Here is a 12,370-nt window from a genome sequence, read left to right as displayed (position 1 = left end):
TCCCGCATGTTTCGTGCTTCGGGAGGGTTGCCAGGGATTATTTTAAGCAATGCCACAGAGTCTTTTTGAAGTACATTTGGTCGTCCAGACACCATCACCTCGCTTTTTCCCATCTGGTTCGTCCTAAACTCATGGGAGTCCTGGGTGTCCCACACTTGGAGCTGTATTACCATGCGGCTCATCTGCGTCGAGTGGTTGAGTGGACTAGTAGGGCTCCTAAGCAGTGGGTGGCACTGGAGGAGGATGCACTCCCGCACCCCATACACTCTTATCTGTGGTTACCCACCCCCGACCGGGCCCACCGAACGCTTTAAACATTCCACCATTTCCCCGACTATGCGTGTTCTTCGGAAATACATGTCTAAGGGTTTTTTGACGTCCTCCCCTAGCCCTCTCTTCCCCATCTCTGACAACCGTGCCTTTGCCCCTGGATACAGAACAGGCAGGACTAGACTGTTTTCTCCTTTAGTTTCCGGCGCTTCTATCATGTTTCTGACCTGGACTCGGATAAACCTCTACAGACTCTGTTAGGGGCGTCTCGGCCACGCCCGCAAGACACTTTTTTTTTTTTATGCATAAATGCGCCACTTTATTGCTTCTTTACCATGCCTGGTGGGTTACCGCAGACCTCTGACGGAATTTGAACGCCTGTGCACCTCTAAATCTGAGCCACCCCACCTGGTTTCCACGCTGTACTCCATCCTCCTTACTCTCGAGTGCTCCGGGGATGAGGTATGGGGTAAGATTATTCAGTTGGTCCATAAGGGCGCTATGTCAAGTAGAATCCAGGAAACCTCCTACAAATTATTGATTCGGTGGTATCGCACCCCACATGCTTTACATCAATTCCTCCCGGATGTCCCGGACTGTTGCTGGAGGTGTGAGACGGGCCCTGGCACTATTTTACATATTTGGTGGACTTGCCCCTTGGTTGCCCCCTTTTGGAAGCTTGTGGAAGGGGTGATTTCGGGAAGTTAATGACCCTCGCTATGTGCTGACCCCTGAGGCGGCTCTCTTGCACCATACATCGCTCCCAGTCGCTGTTTATAGACACTCAGTGACGTACCATATGTTAAGTGCGGCCAAAGCTGTCATTCCCCGTTTTTGGAGAAGCCGTGACACTCCGCCGATCCAGGCTTGGGTCAGTAGGATGAACTTTATTGCCCACATGGAGGAGTTGGTGTGGGCCTCCAGGGGCAAGGAATATTTGTACATCAGGCGTTGGTTCTGGTGGAAGGAGCTCACTTCTTCCTCGCGCTTCCCTGCTCTTTTACAGTCCACCTGAGGTGCCCTTTTGGTCGTGCGGGTTTGCCACCCCGGGGTCCACTTGTGCGGCTCATCCTTCCCTTTTCTGGGTGTTCCTCTCTCTCTCTGTGCCCTTCGATTGCATCTCCAGCACTTATGTGTTATGTGGTAGTAGTGACACGCGCCATCTGAATTTTATGTTGTGTTCATGTTTTATTTGTTTCTGTTTGCTCTCTCCGTGCACTGACATTTCCGTGTGCTTCCATACGCACCTTCTTGCCATACGTGCTGTGTTTTGGAATCGTGTCGAGGGGGTCTTTGTTGGACACCGCTCTCCTATTGTACACCCTGATTACTGAGCACCTCTGCTCTGCACTCTACTTTCATGTACTTCTCCCTTTCGTTACGTGTCACGATACTCTCTGTTATGCATGGTTATCGCCCTGTGAACTGCTGTATCGTTTGCCTTATGACCATTGATTCGTCGTGATTTATTTTGTAGTGCATTGTGCCTGAAGAGCTGTGTTCTCGGCTATGATCTCGTATTGTCCTTTTCAGGACGATAGCCACCCTGTGTAGCTCAGTTTTGGCTAGCCACAGACAGCGAAGGGGTTAATCTCTGGTGCCCCGGTGGCCATGGGGTGAAGGAAGCAACGTTCGGCGGGCGTACCCAGTCGGGGTACAGGTCGGTCCCGTCACACTATATGTATACATACATGAAAAGCAGTTAATCAAAGTGTTCAATAGAAGTCTGGAAAAAGTATGCACTGGTGCTTTTTAGATAATTGATTGTGAATTGTCTATGTGACAAATGCTATTAATACATTAATAAAACAAAGAGCCACTAAACATTTTTGTAAATCTACTTCTCGAAAACAAGGTGAAAACTGCAAGAAACAATTTTTTACAAATCTATGATGCCTCCTCTGATGTTTTATCAATTCCATTTGTCACATTAAAAAAATCTCAAGCAATCATCTAAAAAGCACCAGTGCATACTTTTAATTACCATTAATTAATCCCATTAATTAACTCTGTCCACAGTTTCCCATAGGCATCTTTGTCACTAAATAGCTTCCCATAGTTTCCCATAGAAACTGGGGACAGAATTTGCCTTTGCCCCAGTTTCCCATAGGCATCTTTGTCACTAAACATGGGACTATGGGAAGCTATTTAGTGACAAAGATGCCTATAGGAAATTGGGGACAGTGTGCCCCCAGTCTCCCATAGCCATCTTTGTCCCATCCTCCCACTGCCAAGCATGCCCCCAGTTACTTTAGCTTACCTGACCAAAGACCCTGATGCGCACTCCGCTGGATTCCCGCTGTCAAACATCTGTGATGCAGACAACCCCGCTGCTGGGGGCTCCACCCACCCTTCTCACTGAATCGGGCTGGCACCGCCCACAAAGGTCATTGAGCAGCGCTGGCGCCGCCCATGAAAGTTGAGTGGCTCTGGCTGACTCACTTCTATTTTGAATCGACAGGGGTCCCGTTTTAAGAAGCCGTCCCCGTTGATCCGAAATAGAATTGAGTCAGCTGGCCAGCGCGACTCTGTGACCTTCGTGGGCGGTGACAGCCCAGTTCAATGAGGCGGGTGGGAGGAGCCCGCTGCTGCCGGAAAGGAGGATCCAGGTACCCTGCAGCGTCACGGGGGATCTGGATCCTAAACCCAATTATAGGCTGCACAACTACTTTAAGTGGGGGGGGGTGCGGCCTATAATAGGGTACTTAAAAAAACGGTTCGAGCGAACCGGCTGAATCCCACCACTGGTCCCAACCCACCTGGGTCTCAGTCACACATCACTTACAAGTTCCAGTGTCCCTGACCTAGGTCACCTTATATAACCTTAATATTATCATTTATACATTCAAAGTTAAAAAGTCCAGTCACCAGGGGAATATCTTACTTTCTATGGGAACAATACCACTGACTGGAGGCACAGACAGACATTTCTTTACCTTAATAGCGCGCTGGGTTTGTGTGTCCTGGAGCGAGTCCCAAGGAAGGGGTTCAATCATTTTTTCTGGATGTTGGGATCCTGCCGACTACGTCAAAAAATTTTGTGGAAATCAAACGTGATGACCGCCAGACTTCTTTGAATGTATAAAAGTTTATTCCGGATACAAGCAGCTGTGGGGAGATCTGCACAAAAGGAGGCAGGTCTGACAGCTTTACAATTTCACACAATATATGTACTTTGATCACTAGTGATGTCCAGTTCACAAACAAATCGTTATTTTGAACTGATTCTTTTCAATGATCCGGATGAATCAGTTCAGTATGCTGAAGGATTCATTTGTAACAGTTCAGTCAGAATTGCAGTTGTAATATGATCCTAGAGTGAGTCATCTGCACAGCACACAGACTCTGGGATCAGGTTACAGCTCATCGATTCACTGACTCACTGAATCGTTAAGAGGTACTATGAGTCTTCTATTCACTGATTCAAAGTTCAAAGCAGCTCTGAGCCACCTGTTCACTCATCCGTATACAGCACACTGACACAATTAGGTGCTTAAGAATGACATTTTTGTAAATGCTTATTGCAGATAGTGAAAAATAAAATAATATACCACACAAGCTTATAACTCTATATACTGCAGGTAAATGACCTAATAAAATAAAAACTAAGCTAAATAACCCAGAGAAATCTTAATTGTGGGTCATTTTCTCTGTACTCTTTATTAGGTAATTTACCCGGAGTACATGCAATAATTAATGCTTGTGTGGTATAATTTTATTTTTTAATAAGAAATTTTAAGTTTTACACTTTGGATCTGCAATAAGCATTTACAAAAATGTCCTATTCTTCAGATCCTAGCTGCCAGTTAATATTGAACTTCATTGAGGTTAACCTATTATTGTAGCTGCCTCAGGATAGGAATATCACAATATGATTACCGCATTTGAAAATTTACGAAAAAACCCTATATTCACATGTAAACTATTTTTTTTTCCTATTTAATAAAAACTGAGAAAAATACATTGTTTTTATTCCTTTTATATGCCACTCTGCCCCAGTTATGCACATTCTGCCCCCAGAAATGCCTTAAACCCCCTATATGCCACTCTGCCTCCCTAATAAGCCACTCTGCCCCATATATGCCTTATACACCCATATATACTACTCTGCCTCCCTGACATACCTTTTAACCCCCTATTTGCCACTCTCCCCCTCCAGATATGCCTTATACACCCCTATGTGCCACTCTGCCTCTCCAATATGACTTCTAACCCCTATATGCCTCCAGAGACCCATTGAACCCCCGATTTACCAGTGCATCCCTTTACTTGTGACCCGTGCATCAGACTAGAGGACTGCATTGGGAGGCGGGACCCGCCAAAAAACTTGCTGGCGCGGGCAGTCTTTTTGGGGCTGCGGGCGGTCAGGCACTGTACCTGCGGGTCCCGGTAATCCCGCGCAGTCCCGCAAGGATGCCTTCTTGCTGCTCCGTTACAGTGTCTCCTATCTTGCTCTGCCCATGAACAAGGCGGAGTCATGTGATGTGATGTCACTTCCCGTGACTCCACCTTGTTCCTGGGCGGAGCAAGAGAAGAGACGCTGTGAGGGAACAACTCGAGGGCAGCCTTGCGGGACATCAGGTAAGGAGGCTGGCGTGATTAGCCACAAATGTGGCGGGAGCGGGCAGGATTGGCCACAAATGTGGTGGTAGCGGAACACCCATTGCGGGAGCGGGATTCAAAACAGCGGGAGCGGGATTAAAAAAGCAGTCCCGCGCAGGGCTCTACTTCAGACTCCCTGGTGTCTAATGGGGCAGCCAGTGGAGGTCTGTGCGATGCAAGCCTCTGCTGCTGCTGGCCAGTACTTCCGCCGGGGCTTCTATGGCCGAGCGCCGGCATCACATGACCTTCCGGTGCTCCACCATAGAAGTGCCGGCAGCAGCAGAGGTTGTCTGTGTGCAACCGCTTTATATATCATGATATTTTACAGAAGAATACTGCCTCCCAGAGCATCAGACTTTTATCACCAGAATGCAGAAAATATTTAACCTCCTATTACCCATACTCCTCATATCCTAAGGTTCCACAATACCAATAAAGGAACTGGGGTTAATATTAGCCAAGGCAATGGCTGTGTATATTCTATAAACAGTTTTGAAATTGTTTGTAAGCAAATCAGAATATTTTGACTGGTTGATTATCAAACTAAGCTGGAAACTAGGTTAATGTGATTTGTGTTTATTTTTTGTTTCCTAGTGCTCATTTGTGTAAGGTGTACTTTAAATATTGAATATTTTGTCTTTTCTTATTTTGAATTGTACCGGACACCAGCCTCACTGAATTTAAATTTCCCCAGATGTTTGTGCGTGCTCTTTTCGATTATGATCCACGATCTGACCCACTTATTCCGTGTCGTGAAGCTGGGTTACGTTTTCATACTGGTGAAATTCTTCAGATCATAAATAAGGATGACACAAATTGGTGGCAGGGTCGAACGCAAGGTGCAGGGACAGCTGGGCTCATTCCCTCTCCTGAATTGCAAGAATGGTGAGTACATAAAAATGCTGTTCGGTATGAATTAGGTTCTGTAACAGTCTAAATTGTTCGTTTTTTTTTTTTCTTCAGTGCCTTTGTATATTTTGGCCTTTTCTGCTTTCTCTAGCTAGCTATAAATAACTAGCCTTTGATCCATTTTGTCTGTTGTAATCCCTTTTTAATTCATTTTTTGGAATGGCTTTAGTCACATCCCAAGCTTTTTTTCTTTTTTTATTAATCTACTGTTTACTTGTACTACTTCAAGTATTCAATTATTGATTGCTCTTCCCTGGAATAGACTGAGGAAAAATTAGGCCTTGCATTTTTAGCCCAACAGCCAATAAATCTCAGGTGTTGACTAGATACATGCGGTTGCACTTATAAAATATATGTATATTTTATCTGAACAGCCTCAAACGCATTGTAGTGCTAGTGCAGTGGTCACCAGGCATTGATTAATTGTGATAAGTAGAATATGCTGAAATTACATCACACACTTATTTTAGAAGTACATTTTTATTCTAACATTAGACAGGGAATGTAGAATTGTATCCCAGAAAGATTCTGCTAAATGTGGAAGATACCTTTTTATTGGCTACCTGAATTAAGGTTGCAAGCTTTTAAGAATACTTAGGTGTATTATCCACATTATACACACGTACAACATTACATGACATTGCACGTGGGATATAAGTGTATGCATACTGTGTATGTATTTATGTATCTATATGTAAGTACACCAATTAGCGATAACATATTATGACCACTGAGGTGAAGTAAATTACACTGATAATCTTGTTATCATGGCACCTGTCAGTGGGTGGGATATAATAGGCAGCAAGTGAACATTTTGTCCTCAAATCTGATGTTTTAGAAGCAGGAAAAATGGTGGGGGGTGTTTCCCACTGATGGGGGGGGTTCCCACTGACATCAGTTGGCAGACCTGGCCATGTCCCGCAAGGGAAGGCTCCAGTGTAGCTGGAGCCCAGGTGTGAGCGTAAGGATCTAAGCAGCTTTGACAGGGGCCAAATTGTGATACTCATGACCCAGTCGTCTAGCTATCTCCTAAACTGCAGCTCTTGTAGGGTGTTTCCAGTCTACAGTGGTCAGTACCTATGAAAAGTGGTCCAAGGAAGGAAAAGCAGTGAACCGGCGACAGGGTCATTTGAGATGCAGATAAGACTGAACATTTTGTATTTAGGGCAAGCTTACAGTAAAGTTTTAGCCAATGATTTAGGTATACTTTATGCTTAAAACAGTGGCGGAACTACCGGGGTCGCGACTGCGACCGGGCCCTGGAGTTCTGCTAGTCAGGGGGGCCCAAGGGGTGCCGAGCGGTTGCTGAAAACGACCGCTCGGCAACTCTTGGGCCCCCCTGACTGACCGAAATCCAGGATGCCTCTGCTCCTCGATGCTGCTTGCCTTCACCGCCGCCTGCCTCAGCGCTGCCCAGAGTGCAGTGTTGGGAGCGTGAGGCGTTTGTCTCGGGTGCCGGCACTTCACGCAGAGCGCCGGCATATGACGTCATATGCCGGCGCTCTGCAGTGAAGCGCCGGCACCCGAGACAAACGCCTCACGCTCCCAACACAGGAGTTGAAGGTAAGTGACCTACAAAGGGGGGGGGGGGCGGGAGAGGGTAGATCGTGAGAAGGGGGGATAGGGAGGGAGAGGATAGATTGTGAGAAGGGGGGTAGGGAGGGAGAGGGTAGATCGTGAGAGGGGGGTTAGGGAGGGAGAGGGGAGATGGTAGATCGTGAGAAGGGGAGTTAGGGAGGGAGAGGGAGATCGTGAGAAGGGGGGGTAGGGAGGGAGAGGGTAGATAGTGAGAAAGGGATAGATGGGTTGGGGGGCCCCTTAACAGATTCTCGCACCGGGGCCCTGAGGTTTCTAGTTACGCCCCTGGATTAAAACGAAGGTTGTTTGCTTTAACCTCTTAAGGACTAAGCTGCCTTTATTTTTTTTTCTTTGTTTTAACACTTCTGCAGTACTCACACCTTGCTGTAAATTTAGTGTACCCAGACAAGTTACATATTGTTATTTTTTGGACAAGAAGGGGTTCGTTTAGCTGCCATTATTTTGATTATATCATTTAATTATAAAAAATAAGGTGAAAACGCTTTATATTTTATTTGAAAAACCTTTTACTCATCTACAAAAACTAATGGAAAAACTTTGTCCTGAGTTTAGAAATACCCAATGTGTGTTTTTTAATTATTTTTTTTAGCGAGTTATAGGGCAATAAGTAAGACTGCAACTACCGTATTTGCTCGATTATAATTTAATGAAAGTATAGATAAAGGGGCCCTCCCAGAAGAACTCCTGAGAGATAACATTACACCAATATTAAAACCGGGTAAAAACCCAGAAGAACTAACCAGCTATAGGCCAATATCTCTGCTCAACCTAGATGCGAAGATATATGCGAGAGTACTTTCCCAGAGATTGAGCGTGGCCAATGGGTAGAGTTGTGGGTCCAGGAATTAAATCGAACTGGTTTCCCTTTGCCAATGGCACACGACAAGGATGTCCCCTCTCCCCCTTCTATAAGTCTTCTCATTAGAACCGCTCGCAAAAGATATTAGGGCTAACCGGGGGATAGTGGGCTGTGCGGAGGAGGGGAAACAAAAGATTAAACTATACGCAGACGATTTCCTACTGACCGTCAGAGACCCAATAAACTCGTTGAAACAGATTATGGCACTGATAGATCAATATGGTTATGTGGCAAATTATAAATTGAATATTAACAAATCAATTGCATTGCCATTTCATCTGGACACAATACAAAAACAGATAGAGAAAATGGGTTTTGGTTGGGCTAAGGACTTTTTTTTATCTATTTAGGAATAAGGATTAACACAATGCCAAATTCATGGATGGAGATTAATCTCCTCCCTTTAATTAAGGACATGAACACCTCTTTTAAGAAGTGGCGAGGTTTATTCATTTCCTGGTGGGGAAGAATAAATGTAGTTAAGGCATACACTCTCCCCAAGTTTATATACATTTTCAGGATGATGCCATATACTGTATTTGCTCGATTATAAGACGAGGTTTTTTTCAGAGCAAATGCTCTGAAAAATACCCCTCGTCTTCTAATCGGGGTCGTCTTCTAATCAGACCTCAAATAGAGGTCTGATTAGGAGACTAAGATCCAGATCCCCCGCACCGCTGCAGGGGACCTGGATCCTCCTGTCTCCCTCCCTCCCATACACACACTTACCGGTGCTTCCTGCTGTATTGCCGGGGCAGCGGGTTGACGTCTGCGCGATCCGCGTAGACAACGTCCGCTGCAGCGGGGGTTGTCTGCGTCCGTCGCATAGACCTTCCCCGAGTTCTCTGATCTCTGACAGCTGGGGAAAGTATACGCGACGGATGCATACAAACCCCCGCTGCTAGCCACACCTCCTTCCCGGCTGCAGCAGAAGGCGACGTCAACCCGCTGCCCCGGCTGGAAGCACCGGTAAGAGAGGGGGGAGAGCGGGGGAAGGGGGGTGAGAGAGGGGGGGGAAGAGAGTGTGTGTGTGTGTGTTAGTTAAATGGGGGTATAGGGTGTGTGTTAAATGGGGGCATAGGGCATTTCTGGAGTGGCGTTAAGGGGGCATTTAATAGAGCACTCTGCCTCCTGAAATGCCTTATACCTCCCTATATGCCACTCTGCCCCATAATATGCCTTTTAACCCCCTAAATGGCAGAGTGGCATATAGGGGTATAAGGCATTTCTGGAGGCAGAGTGCTCTATACAATGCCTTTTAACTCCCTTAATGCCACTCTGCCTCCTGAAATGCCTTATACCTCCCTATATGCCACTCTGCCCCATAATATGCATTTTAACCCCCTAAATGCCAGAATGGGATATAGGGGTATAAGGCATTTCTGGAGGCAGAGTGGCACATAGGGGGTCAAAAGGCATACCATGGGGCACAGTGGCATATAGAGGGTTAAAAGGCATATCATGGGCCACAGTGCCATATTGGAGTGGCAAGCCTGGGGGCAGATGTGCGTAACTGGGGGACAGGTTGGAAAATACAAGAAATAAAAACAAAAAAAATATTTTTCTCAAACATAGCTTTTATTAAAAAAAAATAGTTTACATGAATTAACCTTTACTGGTAAAACTTTTTTCCTTTGGGGTCGTCTTATATTCAGGCTTTTTCTTTTTTTCCTAAGTTAATATTCAGATTTTGGGGGGTCGTCTTATAATCAGGGTCGTCTTATAATCGAGCAAATACGGTATTATGTTCATAATCGATTTGTTGGCCTATAATTTTTTTGATCAGATTAAAAAAGGTAAATTTTTCATTTTTAAACAGCAGAATAAAAAAACTGAGAAAAATGCATTTCTTGTTTTTATTTCCCAACCTGCCGCCCAGGTATGCACATCTGAGCCCAGGCTTACGACTCTGCCTCCCAGAAATGCCTTATACCCCCAGATATGCTTTATAATCCTCTAAATACGTTCAAATTTGGCGCCAAAATGACGTCAGCATTTGAAACGTTATGCTATGGCAACGGTGGAGCGTGTCCTACGTTTCACTTGGAGCGAGCGCCCCCTCCCTCCTGTTAACCTCCGGCTGCAGCTGCGTGGGAGTGTAGCTGGAGAGGCCATGCTTGCTGCTGTGTCAGTAAGCCGGGAAGGAGCAGAGACGTCAGCGTGGGAACGATGGCGGGGGTAAGTACTTGATTTATGACAATATGCCGCTCAGACTTGCCCCCCATGCTCCAGACTCACTGGTGTCTAGTGGGGGAAGTGGTGGGCGTAGACAAACCTCTGCTGTTGGCCGGCACTTTCACTTGAGCTTCTATGACTGAGCATCGGAAGGTTATGCAGCGCCAGTGCTCCATCATAAAAGCCCAGCCGGAAGTGGAGGGCAGTAGCGGAGGATGTCTGCGCGCATTGCACAGACGCCCACCGGCTGCAAGAGAGGAGGATCCAGGTTCCCTCCAGCGCTGCGGGGGATCTCGATCTTAGTGTTATAGCCCTGTGCAAGACCTCCTGTCTTGCTCAAACAACCATGCCATGTTCAAAGTAACTTAAATTCCCTTTCTTCCCCATTCTGATGCTTGGTTTGAACTTCAGCAAGTTGTCTTAACCATGTGTACACGCCTAAATGCATTGTGTTGTTGCCGTGTGATTGGCTGATTTAGCTGTTTGTGTTAACAAGCAATTGAACAGATGTACCTAATAAAGTGGCCAGTGAGTGTATATGTGTATGTCTTCCTTTGGTTTCCAGTACCACCTATATGCAGATGACACCCTACTCTATATTTCTGCTCCTGACCTTTCCCGCTCTCTTCTAACTCGCCTCACTGTCTATCAGGAATTGCATCATGGATGGCGTCCAGTTACCTAAAGATCAACATCTCTAAAACCGAACTCATGGTATTCCCGCCATCTGCTCTGTCCGCTTTTCCTGACATCTCTGTTACTGTTGACAACTCCACTATCCAACCAACAGACCAGATTCGCTGCCTTGGTGTCACCCTCGACTCTGCTCTCTCCTTCATCCCTCACATCCAGTCCCTCACAAAATCCTGCCGCCTCCACCTGAAAAACATCTCCCGAATCCGCACTTTCCTCACACAAGACACCACCAAGTTACTAATCCACTCCCTTGTGACATCCCGCCTGGATTATTGCAACTCCCTGCTAACCGGTCTCCCCCTCTCCCGCCTTTCGCCGCTTCAATCCATCCTCAACACTGCAGCTAGATTAATTTTTCTCTGCCGCCGTTCCTCATCCGCTGCTCCACAATGCCAATCACTTCATAGTGTACAACATTCCTTTACAGTTCTCCCAACCATCATCCTAATCAAAGCCATCTGAACAAATAGCTTGAACACATCATCACAACCAGATCAACTCATCCCCATCCAAGCAGTCCTCTCCCATTGTCTCACTCCCCTCAACCACCGACTAGATCGTAAGCTCGCAAGAGCAGGGCCCTCTTCTCCTTTGCACCAGTTTGTTATCGTATGTGTTTATAAATTGTCAACGATTTTCATTATCGATTAATCGAATCGATTGCTATCGATTTATAAAAAGAGGTTTTTTTTCAGAGCAAATGCTCTGAAAAACTCCTCTCCTTACATAATCCGACCTCAAACAGAGATCGGATTATAATACTAGAATCCAGATCCCCCGCAACGCTGCAGGGGACCTGGATTCCCCTCACTGTCGGCTGGTCTCTCACTTCCATCTCTCTCCCCCCTCCCATACACCCCTCTGACTCCTCCCCCTCCCATGCATCACTCTGCCTCTCTCCCGACTCCATTACTGACAGGCACTTTCACTGCAGCTTCATAGAAGCCTCAGCGTAAGTGAAGGGCAGTAACGGAGGCTGTCTGTGTGCATCGCGCAGACCCTCACCAGCTGACAGAGAATCATCCTCTCTGTCAGCCGGTGAGGGTCTATGAAGCTGCAGTGAAAGTGCCTGTCTGTAACGGAGCCGGGTAGAGAGGCAGAGCGGTGTATGGGAGGGGGGAGGAATCAGAGGGGTGTATGGGAGCCACCCTCCCATACACCACTCTGGCTCCTCCCCCTCCCATACGCCTCTCTACCCTGCTCCCTGGTGTCTTGCGAACCTCCGTTGCTGATAGGAGGCAGAGTGGAGTATGGGAGGGG

The 12,370-nt window shown here is 46.5% G+C and overlaps 1 protein-coding gene across 2 annotated transcripts in view; it reads left to right on the top strand.

Moving 5' to 3' along the window:
• Positions 1–12,370, top strand: part of MPP1 (MAGUK p55 scaffold protein 1) — a 61,774-nt gene that overhangs the window by 27,144 nt on the left and 22,260 nt on the right. For both annotated transcript variants that reach the window (XM_053473900.1, XM_053473901.1), the window contains exon 6: positions 5,567–5,757. In XM_053473900.1, the coding sequence (XP_053329875.1) occupies positions 5,567–5,757 (191 nt within the window). The remainder of the gene's footprint in view (positions 1–5,566; positions 5,758–12,370) is intronic.

This window comes from Spea bombifrons, chromosome 8 (assembly GCF_027358695.1).
Source record: "Spea bombifrons isolate aSpeBom1 chromosome 8, aSpeBom1.2.pri, whole genome shotgun sequence".
NCBI classification, from domain to species: domain Eukaryota; kingdom Metazoa; phylum Chordata; class Amphibia; order Anura; family Pelobatidae; genus Spea; species Spea bombifrons.
Note: the sequence above shows the minus strand (reverse complement) of the source record. Positions and strands in the feature narration are given on the sequence as shown.